The 22932-nt window shown below is 34.7% G+C and overlaps 1 protein-coding gene across 2 annotated transcripts in view; it reads right to left on the bottom strand.

Moving 5' to 3' along the window:
- The window catches only part of LOC126808813 (nucleoporin NUP188), an 85343-nt gene extending 64845 nt beyond the window's left edge, over window positions 1–20498 (bottom strand). For both annotated transcript variants that reach the window (XM_050533786.2, XM_056101145.1), the window contains exons 1-14: window positions 20460–20498; window positions 18379–18436; window positions 18194–18267; window positions 14663–14747; window positions 13889–13969; window positions 13325–13462; window positions 11268–11324; window positions 10626–10694; window positions 9426–9473; window positions 5959–6045; window positions 5540–5616; window positions 5270–5341; window positions 4891–4933; window positions 3734–3937 (exon numbers count right to left, since the gene is read on the bottom strand). In XM_050533786.2, the coding sequence (XP_050389743.1) occupies window positions 3734–3937; window positions 4891–4933; window positions 5270–5341; window positions 5540–5616; window positions 5959–6045; window positions 9426–9473; window positions 10626–10694; window positions 11268–11324; window positions 13325–13462; window positions 13889–13969; window positions 14663–14747; window positions 18194–18267; window positions 18379–18436; window positions 20460–20479 (1113 nt within the window). In that variant the 5' untranslated portion in view covers window positions 20480–20498. The remainder of the gene's footprint in view (window positions 1–3733; window positions 3938–4890; window positions 4934–5269; window positions 5342–5539; window positions 5617–5958; window positions 6046–9425; window positions 9474–10625; window positions 10695–11267; window positions 11325–13324; window positions 13463–13888; window positions 13970–14662; window positions 14748–18193; window positions 18268–18378; window positions 18437–20459) is intronic.
- Between the last annotated feature and the right edge of the window lie 2434 nt (window positions 20499–22932).

The following is a 22932-nucleotide window of genomic DNA, read 5'->3' as shown; positions in this document are numbered from 1 at the left end:
CATCAGAATCCTGCAAAATCTTCCCCCAAAGTCAAGGAAATGTCATTTCAGAGAGCAAGTAAGCGCCCCCTGAGACAAAGTCCCCAAAGGCCCAGTCCCAAAAAATTGAAAGCTCAGTTACATAATCTATGTCATCATTCTTCAACTCCTCTGTCGTATACTATCTCATCACTATCATATTCAAAGTTACAGCGAATCGCCCAGTTAGTAGTACCTCTTAGTGAGAGGGTCGTGGGGCGACAGACTGTAGAATTGTTATTTCTACTCTCACAAAACAGGTGAAATTGACAGACAGGCCTCAAGATTCAGTAACATTTCTTATCCTCTCGTTAATGAGAATTTGTTTCCATTTGTCATGGCACTGACTAAAATTTAAAAGCTCAGTTAGATATCTGAAATTTTTTCGCACCTGCGGTGGTAAATTCCATTATGACATCATTCTTCCTTTCCTCTGTGGTCTTATTCTGTCTCAGCACAATCATATTCACGTTTATAATGAACTGCCCAGTTAGTAGTACTATTGGTGTTAACGCCATGGGGCGGCAAACTATGCAAATGTTCTGTCAACTCTTGTAAAACAGGCGGAATTGACAGATACTGTCCCGATATTGATTCAATTTTCCAAAATTTTCTCAGGTTGCTCAGTGCTATAGCCACTGCCCCTGGCCTCTAGTAGACTCGCACCAGTGGTGCTCTTCTGACTGTGTCACTCACAGTGGCGGCGCCAGCCGTCGGTGATTGGAGGGGCAAAGCTGGAGCAAAGTCCAAGGTTAAGGGGGCAAAGGCACGAGCTTCAACTAGGGGTAGGGGGCCTCCCCCAGAAAATTTTGAAAAACAGGTTGCCCGAAATGCAGCCTGGCAGTATTTCAGGCACTGATCGATGAGGCAAAGTGTCAAACGAACGGACTTGCGAATCACGACGAAGCCCACTCACGAGCGTCAAAGTAGGGAGTCCTCCCCCAGCAAATTTTGAAAAATAGACTCCCGGAAATGCTGTCTTACAGTATTCTGTTAGGCACCGATCGTCGAGATAAATAGATCTGCCCAGATACCGTCCGTCGCCTGATCACTAGTTTATCCGACTTGAACAAAATGCCAAACGAATGGACTTGTGTACCTCAACGAATTCCGCTTGTGAGCGCCAAAGTAGCGAGTCCATTGGGGACCCCGCCAAGAAAATTTTGAAAAATAGACTGTCGGAAATGCTCTACAACATGCAAGTTTATGACTGAGTGGGGATGTGGGATTTATTCACTGTAGAAGGTATTGATTACCGAAACGTATCACAAATACTTTTTTTTTATTTTCTAAAATTATTGGGGGGGGCAAACAGAGGGCAGACCAGATTAATGGGGGGGCAAATGCCCCCCCCCCCTGGCACCGCCACTGGTCACTCATATTAGGGGCATGTGCATCAGTCGGTCACATTTTATTGATATTGATTCAATTTTTCAAAATTTTCTCAGGCTGCTCAGTGTTATGGCCAGTGCCCCTAAGGTTCGCATATATTTAATAACAAAATCAATAACAATCATCATATTATATGACATGAACTTTATGTCAACTTAAATTTAACTGCTTTCCGGTGAGATACTGATCGGCGAACAACTATATAGGCAATATGATCTATGTTCTATCAGGACGCTCAGTGTTTAGCCAGTATTTTGTTGCCATTCATTGTGGGGTGGGATTTTGCCACCCCCCCGACAACTACTCCCAGCTTCTAGATGAGCTATAGGCCCCTAGAAAACTTGCATCAGTGGTGCTCTTCTCCTGACTGTGTCACTCATATTAGGGGCATGGTGCATCAGTCGGTCACATTTTTGCCACCCCCCAAACAAAAAAGATATGTACGCCGCTGAGGTTGACATCCGTATGAACTTTTGTCCTTAATATTGTTATTAGTTTCAGTAGTTCTCAACTTATTTTCTTTCAAATATTGCCAATTGTGCAGTTCTTTCTCTCTGCAATTATTATTTTGCTGTTATCCATTAATTTTGTCATTGGTGAACTGGTTACTGGTGTCTAAAATACTTCGGTCTTTGGTCATTTGGTGAAGGTGAGGTTGTCGAGGGTAGTTGTCCATGGAATAATCTTCACATTAGTATCAGTCTTGGATTGGTAGGTCAATAATTCAGAACTGGTTGTCTGATCTGCTCTTTTAAACGCCTTTTGTAAAATTTTCTTTGTATATCTGGATTGTTTAAGATAGGATCCAAAATTTGTTAGGTTAATTTTACCTTTATTATAAGCTAACCTTTCATGTTATACATGTATCTAAATCCATGACAACATCATTCCTATGATGTCATAACTTTCTATGATGTCCTAACTGACTTACAGTCATTTTATATAATTTAGTTCTTCATCCCTGAAACTTTGGATAAAACGATGTTTTTTTGTTATTGTACTCTATTAATTATTGTATATCACATTTCAATGCGGGCATATAAAAACTGTGACCTCGAGAGGGTTAACAAACCAACAGTGAGGCTGATGTCCCCCGCCGAAATCCCGAAATAAATAGATGACATATTAATTAATTGCACATTTATCTTTTTCAAAAGTATCGAGCAATCAAACTGATTATCAACTATAAACTAAGTTTCGTCACTCTTTATCAGATAGATCAAAGTCAAAGAAACTGCTTAGCTCTGCTTAGCTTTAGCGGGAAATGTTAATCATTGAATTCAGTCAAGACATTCACCTAATGAACATCAACATCAAGTTTAAACATTCTGCCTCAATTAAAAGCAGAGTTGTTATGTTCCAAAGTCTTGACCAATCAAATTGCTTATTGCTCCTTAGCCTAAGCAGAAAATTCTTATCAAACTTAATCAAGGTAATGATATAATGAATCTATACTCAGAGTTTCATCACTCTCATGTAATTAAAACCAAATTTATTGTGCCCGTAAGCCTCAACCAATCAGATTGCTTATCTCTACTTACCGTAAGCAGACAATATTTATCATCAAACTCCATCAAGGCATTCACCTAATGAATGCCTACACCAAATTTGAACATTCTACCTCAGTTAAAAGGAGAGTTATTGTGTTTCAAATTCTTGACCAATCAAATGGGTTATCGCTCTGCTTACCATTAGCAGAAGATGATCATTATCGAACTTAGTCATGGTATTGATGTGATGAAACTACACACCAAGTTTCATCACTCTCACTTAATTAGAGCTAAAGTTATCGTGTCCCAAAGCATCAACCAATCAAATTGCTTACCTCTGCTCACCCTAAGCAGAAAATGCTCATCTTTGAACTTCATCAAGGCATCAACCTAATAAACACCTATACCAAATTTGAACATTCTAGCTCAATTAGAAGGAGAGTTATTGTGTCCCAAAAAGTGTGACAGACAGATGGACGAACCCATTTTAATAGTCCCCTGCTTCTTCCCCCATCCAATAACAGATATCCTGAATAAAAATATTATTTTTCGCATGTGGCCATATTTTTGTTCAAGGTGATGGTGTGATCGTTTGATACATACTGCATTAAGCATAGGCGTGACAATGACACATAAAAAACATTAGCATGGCCAAGGGATATCTGACAATTCAATACATATTTAAAACATGTTTTATTAGATGGAAATAATCATTCACGATTTGTTCAGTATCCGATATGTTTAAAGAGAACCAACCAATAATTAAATGGCAAAATTAGCCCAAGTTTCAAAATTAGTTAGTAGATAGAGGTAGTACAAGCTACAAGACTTACATTTTTTCCATTGAATGGTTCACAGCTGAGTAATTCATCAATCAATTCGAACACGCGTAACTGTAAAGCTTGATTACCAAAAGTTTTTAATTCATGAGAAGCTGATTCTTCATCAGTATATAGATGGCACATCATTGCCCATGACAACAGTAATGGACTATGAATTTGCTGATTGCCTAATTCTTTAAACACTTTCCTTAATTTCTGTTAAAATAAACGAATACACATATATTTATGACAGTCTAACGAAATTTTGTATAGAACAATATAACTCTTAAATTTCAGTCCATAACTTATTTGGACCTTCAGTTCATTATTCTGATTTTACTATTCCAATATTTCGAAGTCATTATTTGAATGCTACTAAATATTCAATTTAAACGATCACTGTTTCTGTTCGATGCCGGTGTTGGCCAAGAAAGTTTACCAGATTTTGTGCAGTGGTTCTCTCTCATCAATGGTGTAGGACGGAGGACCTGGCAAGGGATAATGTATAGTCATTTGGATGGAATGAAAAACCCTATTTCATATTTTCAGATCTCCACTGAATGATTATCAATTTTTTAAAATAAGTTGGTGGCAATGAAAAATATTACAAACAATTTTGTGGAGGAGACACAAAAAAACGTGATACCCAAAATATCAACTTGAATAATCGAATAGCTTTCAAAAAATATTTGAATGCGAATATTAAAATATTTGTGTGAGCACTCTTCATTGCTAGCAGTAATTTAATTTTCAAATTGTCTTTAAATCTTCCTTTATATATGATTAATTTCTAGTAAGTTTAAGCTATGAATATTGAGCTGGGGCTGATAAAACCAGATTTGTTCAGTCCAGAAAACAAGTAAATTAGCAGTTGGATGAATAGACTGGTTTCCAGTTATCTGAATAAGGATGAAAATTCATAAATAATTATATTGAATATACTGCCATTTCTGCCTATTATTTTTATGAGTCAAAGGAGATGCCGCAAGCTAATTAGATTGTGTGTAATGATGGAACATAACAAAAGTTTTAAAAAAAAACAACATTAATAATATATTAAGTCATCTAGAGCTGGTCTAGACTATTGAATGACTGAGCCGATTTCTTAGTTTAATGTAAGACACATTGATGTGAGCAAGATTACTCAAAACTAAATAAATTCAACTAACCTGATAAGAAGCATCATCTTTTAGAGTTGTATGTTCCGCAAAACTGTAACAAAAATTTCAAAATCAAATATTAAATTAAATAAAGTACAAAACACAAAGGCTCAAATGGGAAGTTATGTCAAGTGTTCTAACAAGATTACACATACTATGTTAGGATAATTCAATAGCTCTTCAATTACTATGTTTTTTTAAAATTAGTATCAGATTGACAAGTAATTTTTAGACCTTATAATTTTCTCCAAATATCATTTTATCTCCATAGTTTGATTCTAGTAACTGTCATCATTTTTTTTTTATTGTTTTAAAAAAAAAGAACCCGATGGACCATCTCCTTTAAGATGAGAAATGTTTTAAAAGATAAATGATATGCGCAACAAACCTTTCATCTTCTTTACATCGCACAGCATTCTCCATGTCCAATGCCTCTATCAATACCAAAACTTCTAAATATCTAAAGATTAAACAAAGAAAAACAGTGTTACCAGGAAACAAATATACACAAACCAGCACAGTGAAACAGTGCATTTACAATGTTTCTGTAACAGGGTAAATAGCTCTGCATAAACTTTTGGGTCAAAATCGAGAAAGTTCTTTTTTTCACTGTGGTGCCCCCTGCTAGTGAAAGAATTAAAATAAATACTCATCTTACCCAATTCTTTTCACATATGTCTCTGCTCCTTCATCAAGTATATGCCTGTAGTTCTGTCTCCAACCAAATCCATGTTTCTGAACAGGTAAAAAGTATCAAATTACCATGAATTTATACATAAACTTCTAATGCTAACACTTCTGGCAGAAACATAAGAACATTTTCTTGTAAATGACAGCACGAAAGTCACCTTTGTATAAGATAAAATATAAATACCCAGTGGCATCATGAAAGGATTAACAAAATGGGGGATGGGGGTTGGGGGTTAAGACTGAATCTACATGTAGCTTTATACAAGCACATTTGACAAAACAACATTTTTTTAATAATTTGCTTCCAGTAGTAGTCACCAACACGCAATTCAAGAAATTCTTTCCGAAATGTTATAATGGTAACAACATGAGTCATAAAAGTCATACCTTGAATTTTCCTATTAAATCTATAAAACCATTTGTATCTGTTTCAAAATCTTTGTAATACATCAACAACAGTTCTAGTAACTCGCACTGTAAAATCAAAAATAATTATCATGTCTTGTCTTATGACAAAAATTGGATACATGCTTATATATGGTACATACCTTCTTTTACTCAATGCTCAAGTTCTATCATAAACAAAACACAAAAAATATAAATTCAATTTTAAAGTAGCTAAGTCTCTAACTCAATATCATCCAAAATCTTCGACATTGAAAACACAAATAATTTGTCAGTTTAAATCAACACTAATGTTGTGATCTTACCGGGAAAAGATGGCCTTCTGATATCCAATATTTAAGACAAAATAAACACTTTACAATTGGTACACGAATCGTGTACCATAATGCGTTTCAGCGCTATATGCAATAAGGGACTCGAAAAACGAGGCTAGGCATATTCCACAAGTCATGTCAAACGGTGACGCTATATTCTTATCTGGAAAGCATGCGCAATAATATTATCGGCGTTGAATGGAATAACCAGACGCTAGAGATAGCCATTCGACTGAGACTTTTGGCGTATTTTGCCGAACCTAACTGATTAGAAATTACAGTAAAAACAGAAACGATTGAATGTCAATCAATTTATATACATTCATATTACATTATTGTATGCGTTTCGACCCATTTGTGCCAATTTCTAGGTCCCAAATATTAGCGATTTAAACTTTCTAGGTCAGAAGCTGTGCATGTAAAAAGTGGCTAGAAATCAGTTTTTGTTGCACAAAATGGAGTCTACCTCTTATGGTTTTATTGCACACTTACATAAATCTACTAACTAAAAATGAACTCCTACAATCAAAAAAAATGCTAAAAGGACAAAAGTTTCTTGTAATGATCAATATTTGGACATTTTCTGGAGCTTCTCAAATGACACCTAATCTACTGGTACCTAGCGAACATGAAATATTTAGTGATACTAGATAACCCAATGAAGATGTCATAAATCTAACCCCAATATGTAATATGGCAAAAGTATATTTCAACTCAAAATAAAACTGGTAGTAATATAAGTCATTGGGATGTAAAGGGAAGTAACTCTTCTGCAAGTACAGTTTTATAGGAAAACAGTTTACAACTTGCAGAACGTGTCGTTCTTTAATAGAAATTTCTGTTGCTTGAAAGGCAATTTCATTATCCATTAGCATGCGTTAGCTAACGGACTGATTAATCCAAGACTGTACATGTACATTCAATGTACATGTATAACAACTTCATAGAAGTTTTTATTAACAAGAAACTGAAGAAAGTGGGTCAACTTTGTAGTCTACTCACAAAATTTGATTAAAGACAAAAAGAAAACTGTAGAATTTCCAACAGAAAACACTATAAAAAAAAATCTATAGTATTTTCCTATAGAAATTTTATTTTAATTCTGCATGAAAAATTATAGGATTTGCACTACAAAAACTATGGAATATTTGGGGCCGTTCTTTCCTACAGGCCCACGAAATTCTGTAGAAACTGAAGAAAGTGGGTCAACTTTGTAGTCTACTCACAAAATTTGATTAAAGACAAAAAGAAAACTGTAGAATTTCCTACAGAAAACACTATAAAAAAAAATCTATAGTATTTTCCTATAGTATTTCCCTATAGAAATTTTATTATAATTCTGCATGAAAAATTATAGGATTTGCACTACAGAAACTGTAGAATATTTGGGGCCGTTCTTTCCTACAGGCCCACGAAATTCTGTAGAAATCTATAGAATTTCATCCTATAGAAAATGGGATACACCCTATTCCCAACCTCCACTCTAGAATGTTCTATAGAATTCTATAGAAAACTACACTGGTAATCTATAGGACTTTTTGCTAAGGGTATACTTTGACTGACAGCCTACTATGACATTGTTAAACCAATAACGGAGTCCAACACCTTTGTTAAATATAACGGCAAGTTAAATCCATGTTAAAGTTACAATTTCATATTTTCTAAGAAAATCAAAACATAATTATTTCTATGTCTTTTGCTCAATAGGTTATCAACTCACTATTATACGATCTTAGGTTATCTCTCTCACACTTAAAAATCTTCACACCGGAAATAATAACACAATTACCTCCCAATAACCTCCCTTGTTTTCCTATTCCCCGCCATAGAATAGCTATCTTCAAACATTTGAATTTGAAGTTGAAAATGATACTTTTGCCAATTTCTCAACTGGCAATAGTAAATTATAGGATTAATAGGACTATTTATAGATACCATCTATTTTAGGGCTTTATTTTAATACATTTAAAAAATATAACTTAAAAATATGAAATTGTAACTTTAAAGTTAAGAGGGCTTCCAGCAACAGACTTTCTCTCTGTTACAGATGAGGATCCGTTAAGTCCATGTTGACGAGTCGTTATAAGTTAACAGAGCTTTGAACCACCAACCCCTCACTGAATCCACGACAAAATAAAATCCGAAATTATATAATAATTTGGATATCTGTTAGCAGTTTTCTCGCACGTAGGAGTTAAGTTTCGGCAACTTAATTACTGTACTGAATTTTTTTAAATATTTTAGACGGATGCAACAAAACATCAGTAAAATCTCACCTCCTTGAATCCTAGCAATAGTGAACTATAAAACAGAAGAGCTAATCAAACCTGCGCCATGAGCATACTGCTTGAATGGAATGCGAGTGAGAGAGAGCGAGAGAGAAATGGGGTTTAACGTCCACTCGACACAGACTGGGTCATTTCGGGACTAATATGGTTTTTTTTTGGGGGGGGGGGTGTAAATTTTATTTCAATAATTCGCTTGCGCGTATGGGTTTTTAGCAGTGGGAGGAAACCGGAGGACCCGGAAAAAACCCACGAGGTTGGACAGGCAACCTTACTCCTTGTCACTACAACCGGGGATTCGAAACCACGCCAGTTGACTCAATGACAGGCCTCGTGATACAGCGGTGCACGTGCTAACCATTCAGCCATCCAACCCCCCCTAGATGGAATGCACGCAATACAAATATTCATTATTAATATTATTTCTACCTTACCATCAGTTGTGTTTAATTCTTTTCTGTCGCGGATAAAATGTTGATTTTAAATTGATGCAAAATCTGAGAAAAAATTTGCCAACCAATCGCTGCGATATAGATGTACTAGATTCATTACCAGTCATACATTATAGCCTGTAATGGTTTCGCTCAAATTTTGTCATTGTTCATCATTTTAATAATTAGGTATTTTGAATATGCTATTATTTAAAGCTAGGTTGCCAGGCAACGAAAAATAAGGCCATAGAAGCATTTGTCACATTATGAATCTTTTAGACAATATAAAGCAAAATATATAATTGGTAGGCCTACATTGATAAGATTCTATGACATAATCAAGGGCAATAAGTTATTATGAGAATCTGTTGTAATTTTTATCAACAGAAATTGTTTGAAGTGCTAATGAAATAGTTTACCTGTTCTTTCAAGTTCTGATTAGCCCATACTAACTTCTGACTGTCAGTCTAAGATAAAAAGTTAGACAATTATAATTTATATTACAATCAATGTTTTGCTTATGAGACTACAGTAATCAGCTAACAAATAATGTCAGTGAAGAACCATACAGTCACAATATGAACCTGGCCTCGTCATTTGAAAATCTAAGGAGAGCATAAAATACATCCCTAAAAAAGTACAGGAGAGTGAATTACACTCCTCACTATGAAAGTGATGGAATCTTAAAAGTACTGTATTGTTCTCTAGCTATGATGTAGCTATTGATGTTTCGCTTATTTAATTGAATAAACATTCCACAATCTGAGATCTTTTGTACATTTTTATTTTTTTGTCTGGTAAGAAAATAAAAACTAATATACTTTAGTAACAAGTAATAACTCCAACAGATGGATAAATGAAATGAAATGAAATGAAATGGGGTTTAACGTCCTACTGTTCTGCTCCTATGCTGGGCTAATGAAGACAGGCATACGCCATACAGTGTGCTATGAGGGAAATTTTGCCCAGGCAGCGGCACTATCGCCTACTCTTATATCGAATTCCAACTGCCAAGGGATCTTTTACGTGCATTCCAATCTATACGGGACCTCGGTTTTTCGTATTATCCGAAGGACTAGACATCTGTCCTTGTCGGGCCCTCCATGCTGCATCACTGACAAAACAGATGGATAACAAAACATTAAAAAATTAACACTTGTATAACAAACATATGAAATAAACAATTTGATTCATAACGAATATAAATATTACTCATCCATTAACCGAGCATGCACTATATTTCCTTCTTGGGCAAGATGCGAGCGTGAAAAAGGTGAAAACACGCATTTATTAAAGTACTTAAATCTAGATTTTTCGGAAGTGGTGAACACGATTACAACCCTCCTAAAAATAATTTTGTGGGCACTCTGGAGCGTGAGTGCAATCGTGCTCCTCAAAACGCAATGCCTGATGAACCAACGCAAAAAGACAGTTGGAAAATCAATTAAGTATAAAAGTTGTTCTTAACTGGATATGATATACTATCCACATTGTGGAGGCATCTGTACATTTCATTAACTTTTGTTCTAGTCCCATTTCATTAATTGTATATTAAATTGCTAACAAAGGGTAATCTTAAATGGAATAAACCTTAGAATTTATGTAAACAATTTACATACCATCAAGATACCATGTGTATCTACAGTTGGTAAATTCTCATTACATATAAAATCAAACTGCTCCAATAACTGAAACAAAAATGGCATGAAATATGAGTACTTCAGTCAATAATTGTGGCTACCATATGAATTTGCTACATTTTGATTAATTGCGGTGTGAATCCTATGAACACGTTCCAGATCCAAATTTTAGACGCGATGATTAGGGGGCTAATGAGTGTTAGTGATTAAATCTTCTGTTGAAGATAGTGGAGCGTGTTTTTAGCAGTTTAGCATTCGGATAACTGTGTGGTTTCTCAGAATTTGGACTACATTGAACAATTGCCATTGTTGACATATTTTCAGTTTGTAAATTGAATCATGTGAGTTCTTGTGTACTTTATTTGCTTCACAATATATATTGTTAATCATTTCAATAGTCGTTGTTTATTTTATTGGAATTTCTCGAGGAGCGTGTCGTTTCTCCCCGCCATTTTACGTTGACCCTCATCCGTGTGACATGATTTACAATAATCTTACATACAACAAGTTTGATCCAACTAAAATGTACTGATTGAATCGATATCATTATCTAAGAGGGCACATAAAAATGATGCTATCATAGTGTTGTAAAGGGTATTTCAAATTCAGTCAATAAATTACCTTGATGACTAGTTTTCCACCATCTAAAAGATCATCTAAAAATTCTGCATACGGCTCCTGAACAATATATTTGATTACACATTAGATTTCTAACAAAAAGTCAGCAATTAAAAACTTTCCTCAGCTTAGATTCAAACTATTAGATGGTATATATATATATCTATATATATATATAGACCTTCTGATTTCATTTTCCTATGTCACTTCCATGCAAGATATAAAGATAGGTTGTCAGGCAACGAAACATACGCCCACAGCAGCTAAATCGTCCAGGTAGTCAACAAGAGTTGTCGCATATTTTTACTTTTTTCGGTAATGAAACATTTATAACACACTAAAATCTGATTACGTGTAACAACTCATGAAGTAATTATCAGAAAACCATTAGAATTTGTTTGGTTTTTATAAAGCTCTGCCCCATGCTAACGTTTAGTATACAAAACTTTTAATATCATGGATTTAGCTGTTCAAGTCATAAAAATTCATTGAAAATCAATATACTTGTTCGTCTCAAGATCTTAAACTCGGTGTATCAATCTGACGTCAATCGGATGATAACTTTAGCCTCAAGAGCGTCACAAGATTTTTTAAAGTGATCAAGGGCCATAACTTTGGCAGTAATTATCAATAGGATTCTTAGTCTCATGACCTCAAACACTGTGTATAAATTTAAAGTCAATCAGATATTAACTTTAGCCCCTAGAGCACCCACAAGATTTTTTGAAGTGATCAAGGGCCATAACTCTGGTAGTAATTATCGCAAATCGCTGAAAATCAATAGGCTTCTTTGTCTCATGACCTTAAACACTGTATATAAATTTAAATTCAATCGGATATTAACTTTAGCCTCTAGAGCATCCACAAGCATCAATATACTTGTTCGTCTCAAGATCTTAAACTCGGTGTATCAATCTGACGTCAATCGGATGATAACTTTAGCCTCAAGAGCGTCACAAGATTTTTTAAAGTGATCAAGGGCCATAACTTTGGCAGTAATTATCAATAGGATTCTTAGTCTCATGACCTCAAACACTGTGTATAAATTTAAAGTCAATCAGATATTAACTTTAGCCCCTAGAGCACCCACAAGATTTTTTGAAGTGATCAAGGGCCATAACTCTGGTAGTAATTATCGCAAATCGCTGAAAATCAATAGGCTTCTTTGTCTCATGACCTTAAACACTGTATATAAATTTAAATTCAATCGGATATTAACTTTAGCCTCTAGCAGAGTGTCAACAAGATTTTTTGAAGTTATCAAGGGCCATAACTCTGGCAGTAATTATAGGAAATCGCTGAAAAATCAATAGGCTTCTTCCTCATGACCTTAAACACTGTGTATAAATATAAAGTCAATCAGATATTAACTTTAGCCCCTAGGGCATCCACAAGATTTTTTGAAGTGATCAAGAGGCATAACTCTGGCAATATTTATTGGAAGTCACTGAAAATCAAAGAGAGAAATGGGGTTTAACCTCCACTCGACACAAACTAGGTCATTTCGGGACTAACATACGGTTTAATTTTATTTCAATAATTCGCTTGCGCGTAGGGGTCTTTAGCGGTGGGAGGCAACTGTAGGACCCGAAGAAAACCCACGAGGTTGAACAGGCGACCCTACTCCTTGTCACGTACAACCGGGGATTTGAAACCACGGCAGTTAACTCAATGACAAGCTTTATGATACAGCGCGCACGTGCTAACCATTCGGCCATCCACACACTCCCCACTGAAAATCAATAGGCTTCTTCGTCTCATGACCTCAAGCACTGTGTATAATTTTAAAGTCAATCGGATATTAACTTCAGCCTCTAGAGCGTCCACAAGGTTTTTTGAAGTGATCAAGGGCCATAACTCTGGCAGTAATTATGGGAAATTGATGAAAATCAACAGGCTTCTTCGTCTCATGCCCTTAAACACTGTATATAAATTTAAAGTCAATCGGATATTAACTTTAGCCTCTAGAGCATCCACAAGCATCCACCGGCAGACAGACGGACCGACGACAATATACGACCACATTTCAATGTGGGCGTATAAAAAGTACATTATGTTACCCTGTATGGATGTTCAGCATCTGGCCAATAATTTAAAATATGACGAAGACATCGTAAACTATATAATCTCTCTGTGAAATAATAATCTCTGATCTTTAATATCAAAGCCTGAGCATGACGTTCATGACTTAGAACTTGCTGAAAATAAAAAAATATAAACCCATGTGACAAATGTATAATTACTATAATATCTATCAACCCGCATATATTAACACCAATAGATATTTTTCAAGACACTCTATTATTATGTACTACTAGGTACACAATCCAATTATCATTATCTGCCGAGCCAAAAGAGAATGTCAAAACAAAAGTGGCATTCATTGTATCACAAGACTTGACAGAAAAAAAACATTACATTTATTCTTGTAAACTCTGAAACTACATATACATGCAGAAACATTTTGAAATGTCTCAAAGTTTATCTTACATTATTTACACGTTAAATATGTTCTATTTAAAAAACAACAATCAGTAAATGGTTTGTGGTTTGATTTGAACATACATGTATTGTAATATCAAGACGTTTCCTCAACCTTAATTAATATCTTCACATTTTATTACCTGCAGATTTTTCTTAGAGCCACGGAATTCGTTAACAAGAAACGAACAAAATAAAGAATAACTTTGAGTTTCATCTAAATTCTGAAAGAAAGTGAACAAATAAATTGTCTGACAATCCAAAACATATATGGACACTGAAATGATTGAAATTAATATAAATTTTGAAAATCAGTGATTTTTTTTTTTAGTAATGAAACAGATATATTAAATTAGTTCTGATATACAGATTATATCCCACAAGCATTTCTAGCCAAGATCCAAAAGGTTCTTAATACTGCAACCCGAATAGTAACAAGGACACATAAGTTTGATCACATCCAGAATGTGCTGGCTTCTTTACATTGGTTACCTGCTGAGGCGCGAGTCAAATACAAAATACTAACATTAGTGTATAAATGTCGCAATAATGCAGCTCCTCAATACTTATCTGAACTCTTATATGACTACAACCCTATTAGATCACTTCGCTCTCAAAATAAACAGTCACTAGTTGTTCCAAGATATAATTTGAAGTCATATGGGTATAGGTCTTTCAGTTCAGCTGGTCCTAGATTATGGAACGAACTTCCACAACAGATCAAGAATCAACAAACTTTTAATCAATTTAAATCCGCACTAAAGACTTTCCTGTTTCAACAGTTTAACCAGTAGAGCCATTACAAAAAGCGTTTTGAGCATGTGTCAACATGGAGAAGACGCTATATAAAACTTCATTATTATTATTAGGCCTACAGATATATCTATAATTTCATATAATGTAAAACAAAAACATACCAGAAATTGGCTAAGTTTTAGAGTGAAGTCCAATTGTAATCCACTAATAGATTTGTTGTCTTTAAGTCGTTCCCCAGATGTCGCTCTGAAAATAGTTTTCAAAAATACAACATAGATAGGGGCTGACAGTTCCCTATACGCCCACCTGACCAGGGATTCTCAGACTGCCCGTGCATCAACCAGCAGCAAAGTAGTCCATGCTTAATCTAAAATCATTGTCAAGAAATATCTCAGAGCAAATTTTAAAAGATAGGTTGCCAGGCAACAAAACATACGCCCACTGCAGCTAAATCGTCCGGGCAGTCAACAAGAGTTGTCGCATATTTTTACTTTTTCAGTAATGAAACATTTATAATACACTAAAATCTGATTAAGAGTAACAACTCATTAAGTAATTATCAGAAAATCATTAGAATTTGCTTGGTTTTTATAAAGTTCTGCCCCATGCTAACGTTTAGTACACGAAATATTCAATATCCTGGATTTAGCTGTTCAAGTTATCAAAATTCATTGAAAATCAATATACTTGTTTGTTTCAAAACCTTAAAGTGATCAAGGGCAATAACTTTAGCAGTAATTATCGAAAATCGTTGAAAATCAATAGGAATCTTCGTCTCATGACCTTAAACACTGTGTATCAATTTAAAGTCAATCGGATATTAACTTCAGCCTCTAGAGCGTCCACAAGATTTTTTGAAGTGATCAAGGGCCATAACTCTGGCAGTAATTATCCGAAATCGCTGAAAATCTTAAGGCTTCTTCGTCTCATGACCTTAAACACTGTGTATAAATCTAAAGTCAATCGGATATTAACTTTGGTTTGTAGAGCATCCACAAGATTTTTCGAAGTAATCGAGGGCCATAACTCTTGACAATAATTATCGTAAATCCTTTAAAATACATAGGTGTCTTCGTCACATGACCTTAAACACAGTATATAAATCTAAAATCAATCGGATATTAACTTTGGCCTTTAGAGTGTCCACAAGATTTTTTGAAGTGATCAAAGGCCACAACTCTGACAGTAATTATCGGAAATCAATTAAACACTGTGTATAAATTTAAAGTCAATAAAATATTAACTTTAGCCCCTAGAGCCTCCACAAGATTTTTCAAAATGATCAAGGGCCATAACTCTGGCAGTAATTATCGGAAATCGCTAAAATCAATAGGCTTCTTGTCTCATGACCTTAAACACTGTGTATAAATTTAAAGTCAATTGGATATTAACGTTAGCCTCTAGAGTGTCCACAAGACTTTTTGAAGTGATCAAGGGCCATAACTCTGGCAGTATTTATTGGAAATCACTGAAAATCAATAGGATTCTTTGTCTCATGACCTTAAGCACTGTGTATAAATTTAAAGTCAATCTGATGTTAACTTTAGCCTCTAGGGCGTCCACAAGATTTTTCAAAGTGATCAAGGACCACAACTCTGGCAGTAATTATCTGAAATCGCTGAAAATCAATAGGCTTCTTTGCCTCACGACCTTAAACTCTGTATATAAATTTAAAGTCAATCAGATATTAACTTTAGCCTCTAGAGCGTCCACAAACTGAAAAAAATCAACATGGAACTTATTAGAAATTTAGATTGTGAAAATTTGGGTGGAGATTTAGATTGTGAACATTTGGGAATTCAATTCAATGGTACAATGTGCCTCTCTTGACAAATGTGAACTGGGCTTAAAAACCCCAATGCTTCTTGCTCTCCACTGCAATCCAAACCCAATAATTCCTAGATGATTTCTAGTTGCAACTAATCGCACAATTGACAATCATCATTTCAGCCATTCCACGGTGACTAGCTTGACATTTCTACTCAACACAAATATTTAAATATGAATATCATGAAACCTAATAAGCAGTTTCCATAAAAACTACTCCCAAGTAAAGCTGTTGTGTTCTGTTACATTAGGAACACTTCATATATTACTTCCTTGGGCAAAATTTTGTGCAATGTGATCATAAAGAGTTGTGACTCGCGTGACATGCATTTGCAGAGTGTTTATGGGAAATGATACTGATCCCCCATTTAGTAGAAACGTAATTAGAATATAGGAATATGATGTATATATGTATGTGAAGCTAAACTGTTCAGCCGTAGCATCATTTTGTTACAATGTTGTGTTTTATTGTTAAGTTTTGTAATGAACTGAGATTTTGTATGTGACTTGCTTGACATGAAAAGGTGACTCGCGTGACAAGTAGAAAAAACACTAAAATTTCAATATTTTCAACTAATTTTTTTATTGTATTTCATTGTCAATACAAACAAGAATTAATTTGCTCAGAAAACATTGCAATAAAAATTATAAATTCTTCAGAGTCACAAATACACACCCAAAGTTATTTTAAAAGAGTGCTACAAAATATACTCACTTTTTGTGACTAGCGTGACCATCAAAATGAGGTAGTTTTCGGATCCAGAAAAATTGGGGATCAGCTTCACTCATCGACAAATTTCTTTAACTGAGTGGACAGTGACCTTTTTGATCTCATTTGCTCAAAATTGACCCAGATTATAATAGAATGTTCCAGGGATAATCCATTTTTATTCCATATATCATGTTTATATCTAGTTACTTTAGTAACAAAGTCTTAGAGACCCCCAGTGCTCTCTCTTCGTTACTGGCGTGTCCTAATGACAACTAATATGAAAGTAAGGCTTTTCCCCCCATCTCTGTTCTCCGGCTATTTTGGAATCCTTACTGTCCATTTTTCACCGTGATTCTTCTTTGTTCGCCAAAGGAATCATTTCTTGCCACTTCCAACACAAATTTACAATAATCCAACAATCCAAAAACATAATCAGAATTCATTTGAAATGATCCGCAATTGTGAAAGTCACGTCTGCACACAGCCAATATTCCAAATTAAGGAATGGAATGTTACCGTAAACGAAAATTCTTGCTGTCAATGGTGATACCACTATAATTTATGTATTCAACATACATAAACAATCATTACATAAAATCGATTAATACGTAATTGAAGTACAGCAAGAATTTTCATTCACGGTAAAATCCCATTCCTAAATTTGGAATATTGGCTGACGCAGCTATGAACAGGTCTGCGCAGACGTCAGTTTGATAATGGCCGACCGATTCAAATGAATGTTGTTTATGTTTTTGTAGCGCACAATTCTACATGAAAATAGTATTGGATTATTATAAATTTATGTCGGATGTGGCAAGAAATGATTCCTTTTGGCGATCAAAGAAGAATCACAGTGAAAAATAGACGATAAGAATTCCAAAATAGCCTTAGAATTGAGATGAGGAAAAACCTTATTTTCATATTAGTTGTCATTAGGCACGCCAGTAACGAAGAGAGAGCATTAGGAGCCTCTAAGACTTCGTTACTAAAGTATATCATCCATTTGAGGTCAAGGATTGCATCTGGCCAATATTTATAGAAAATGTTATTATCTTAGGATGACATATTGCATAATTTTGAGATTTTAATTTTTGATTTGAAGTTCTGATGGCGTGGAATGGCTGATGGGCTCATCAAATATAACAATTCTTACCGTTGTTTTTCGTAGGCCAGTAATCCATCAAGTATTTTTGCCTTGCCTTTTTTCAATTCTATACCAATTAATTCCTGTAAAATACAATAAATATGTCACATCAAAGTTATTGAGCACTTTAACACATGCATTAAAAAAATGTCCAAAAGTTGCTAATGCTACATGAATAATGGCTAATATAATACCTTTGGTCTGACTATTCCTGATCCAGTAATAAACTGCCACAGAGCTCTATTACTGAAACTATAAATGTTATAATATAATTATAAATATCTACAATATTCTCAGGGTAAATAAGGTTATTGTTAAGTGTTACGATCAAATAATGTAATTTATCTCAAATATCAATAAAAACTAAAAGGGAAAAAAAATACTCAAAATGAAAGTGCGAATTTGATGAAATTTGATCTGCGCTATGTAGAAATTTATGCGCGTGAAATAACTTTATTTTCACAATGACGTGATATTAAAGTCTCTGATGTCTGAACAACATTTTGAGGGTTTGTTAATCCCTACATTATTGTGATGTACAGTTAAATCTCTAAAAGGGATATATCAATCCAAAAGTGGTTCAATTCCTTTCTGTATTTACAAAGATATGATGAATGGAAAATTTTTGCAACATTCTGCAACCTCTGAGTCTGAAGATGACAAAAACAGGATGATCAAAACAGACGTAAAACAAAATGGTCAAAATTAACATATTTGTAAAAACGACCAAAAATGTGGTCAAAATTTATCTGAAAATATCACAGGATTCTTCTTAAATAAAATATTTAATCAATCAGTTTAATTTTTTCTATGGCTGTTTTGGCTAATCGATGGTAATTTTGATTAGAAGTTTAAATGTCCATTTTGAACAAATTTGAGGGCTTTTGCGGTTTACGGTCGTTTTGTCTATAACATAACCCTTTATAAGAAGCCAGTGTCATTTCTTAGTTTTGCTGAACTCATAATGAATTATCTAACATTGATGTTTTCTTTATTAAATGATAAATAATCATTATGAGTACATAAATGCCGTCAAAAATGTTGTATTGTCTGAAAAATGCAAATAACGCACAGAGGCTTTCAGAACTGTACTGCAGGATAATTTTACCCACACAATAATGAATGGTAACAACCCAATATTTTAATTATTTCAAATTCAATAAAATTATTCAAATAAATGATGTGTGCTGTTGGTGTCTAAGGTAGTTTGGGCTGGTAGTTAGTAAATATTCAGTAGTAAATTTGTGTGTAGTTCAGTTCTGAACGTAGGTCTCATTACACTCGCCCTGTACGTTCAGGAACCGTCCTATTGAATCCTTGGCGAAAAAATTTCACTTCCCAGTACATTTTACTGGGCAACTTTTTACTGCTAAACGGTCGAGCGTCAGTCCCTGTGAACGTCTGAACAATGTAAATGAACATCTTAGTGAGAAAATAAGACCTTCCTTACCTGGGTAAGGTGAGCCTGGGGGGGGGGAAAATTGAAATCTTTGAAAAGTTGAGAATCTTCAGTCACTTATTGCTTTGCCTATTCCAATTATAATAATTTACTTTACAATCAAATTTTTTTCCTCCCAGGCTTACCTAAATTTCATTTCATCTTATATGGCCGAGTTCGTAAATTTGTGCGTTATCCTATCAATGGCATCGGTCAAGTCGTTTAGAAGACGGGGACTTTTTTTTTTTTTAACCGCGTGTTGTGTTGCTCATACTGGTTCTAGCGAGGTAAGCAAGGTCTTATTTTCCCACTAAGATGTATATTTACATTGTTCAGGCGTTCACAGGGACTGGCATGCGAGTGACACGACCGTTTAGCAGTAAAAAGTTGCCCAGTAAAATTTACTGGGAAGTGAAATTTTTTCGCCAAGGATATGAGACGGTTCCTGAATTACGTACAGGGCGAGTGTAAAATAATGAGTCCTACGTTCAGAGCTGAACTAATTTGTGTGATGCTAGGGTTTACTGAAGGATAAAACGTTCAGACTCCTCTGGCTAAATACTTAATATGAAGCTCAGTTATAACTTTTTAAAAGCAAAACAAACCGTTTTCAACGACAATACTATACAGTGAATACATGTAGGCCTCTCATGTAGAATGGAGGCCTAACAATACATGCAAGTTTCCAATCTGACAGTAACAGTGGAATTGATGATTCAGTCTCAAACAGAAATTCAATTATAAAATTGTGCCCCAATTCCAGAATAATCTATATAACAAGGAACTGAATATCTAATAACCACAGAAATGATTTTAAATGATTTGTTTATAAAATACCTATCACACAGGCCCGCCATGCTCAAGGAAATAGTACATTGCTACAGTAAAAATCCGCCGAGTAGACTCTGAGCTGGATAGTGTAGTTGCCTCCCTTCAGATAATAAGCGCCAATATTTATTGTCATTGAGTTTATTGATATTTGATTTTTCCACTTCATAGATAACCTACCATATGATTAACAATTTCCACTACCGAGATATTTTTTAAACTTGTTACCTGTATAATATGTAGGCTACATTTAAATGACGAATGTTCATGCTACAGTATCAACATGATCTACCGGTATCTAGTCTTTCGAATGGGACAAAACACCAAACGAAGTGTTGCGTATACTTTGGCGTGCACATAAATGAACCCTTGTCAGTTGGAATGCGATGAAAAGTAATCAGAAACGCTGCTAGCTGTCCGTTCAAATTATCCCGGCATTGTATATTCTCGTCGTCATTACGACGCGTATAATTGGTGCAGAAAACAAGGACGTTAAAACCATTTCGATTGATTATTTTAATGTAGGCCTAATTTCCAAATCACAAACTACAAAATTGGCGATTACAAGCCCTTTATCAAAAATCTGGATTTACAAGAGAATCAAAAAGAAATGAATTAGGCTATAAATCCAACAATTTTGTCACATCTTTTACAAGACTTTAATAGGAGGGTTTCAAACACCACTTATTGGTCAATTTAAATCAACATTGATGTTATTATCTTACCGTGAAAAGATAGACTTCTGATATCCAATATTTAAGAAAACATGAAAATTTTAAAATTTGCACAGAATCACGACCCAGAATGTTTTTGAGTGCAATTTGTTATGAAGCGACTAGATGAACGAGGCGAAACATACCCCATAGGAGAATACTACCGGTGTAGACTGGAATAACTGGACGCCAAAGACTGCCATTCAATTTGTACTCTTCAGGTATTGCAAACACCACTTATTGGTCAATTTAAATCAACATTGATGTTATTATCTTACCTGAAAAGATAGACTTCTGATATCCAATATTTGAGAAAACATGAAAATTTTAAAATTTGTACAGAATCACAATCCAGAATGCTTTCGAGTGCAACTTGTAATGAAGCGACTAGATGAACGAGGCGAAACATACCCCATAGGAGAATACTGCCGGTGTAGACTGGAATAACTGGACGCCAAAGACTGCCATTCAATTTGTACTCTTCACGTATTTCGCTGAACATAACTGATTAGAAATTACAGTAAAAACAGAAACAATTGAATGTAAATCAGTTCATATACATTCATAATACATTATTATATGCATTGCAACCCATTTTTGTTCATTTCTAGGTGCCAAAGAATAGAGATTTAGCTCCTTTAAATAGTGATATGGAGACAAACACTAGGAACTCTGTTTCAAAATTTGCAATGAGGGGATCTATTCTTTAAAAAAATCTAACATCATTGCCACCAAAGACGATTTTCAAAAAGTGTTTTAAGCAATAGGCTGCATGTAATCAGAATCAAGAAATTTCCATTTTAAGATACAATAACTTAGATCAAAGGCAAATCATTTTTTTATTGAGAGAGAGAGAGAGAGGGGGGGGGGGGGTCTTTAACCTGCATTCCACATAAACTTGGTCATTTCAGGACTAACATAATTATGGTACAATTTTATTTCAATAATTTGCTTGCATGTAGGGGTCTTTAGTAGCAGGAGGAAACCTGGACGACCCAGACAGAGTCTTTATTGGGATCACTGATCACCCAACCCAAAAATAAAGGGACATGATGCCAGAATAAGCAACAAATACAGACATAAACAAAAGTTGTCTTACTAAACATATTGGTCCAAACATTATTCAAAAAGATAAATTCCAAATAATGGCCACTTGAAGTCTACATTAATTTGTATTTATTACCTGCCACCATCATATGCCCCTATGTCTGAGAACTTCTGTAATATATTTGATTTGTTTTATCTGTTGCTATCTAATCTATTATGTGAACAATTCAAATAGTGGAAAATTGTATTGGTCTTCTGTCATGACACTTCTGATTTTTGGCCATAGTTTGGAATCTCAAATGTTCAAAAACATCTGAACAATTAAAATTAATGTAAATAAAATGACAAGAGGAGGGCCTTGTCTTTCTGACTTTCCTCTGAATATCAACCATTACAATAACCATCATACAGGCTAGGAAAGAGTTGAAACTTTGGATTAACTGTTATGCAAACTTGTAGAAACTTGGAGGAAGTGGATGTCAAATATTTACAGCCATGTGGGTCGTTTAGTACTAGTCCATACATGACAAGACAACTCAGCCCAATATATTAGCATGTCTATGTGCTAAAATGATTTATTTTTTTATTACTGCCTTTACTTTCCCTATATATGAAATGCCAAGCATTGATGTTGTGAAATAATTGCTACATTTATAATTGATTTGTTTTTGCATCCCTGGCGTATCAAGACTTTTAACAGAGATGTCTTGATCAGTTTTAAA

Source organism: Patella vulgata, chromosome 1, assembly GCF_932274485.2.
Source record: "Patella vulgata chromosome 1, xgPatVulg1.2, whole genome shotgun sequence".
Lineage (NCBI taxonomy): Eukaryota > Metazoa > Mollusca > Gastropoda > Patellidae > Patella > Patella vulgata.
The sequence above is the reverse complement of the archived record's forward strand: the minus strand, read 5'-3'. Positions and strand labels throughout refer to the sequence as shown.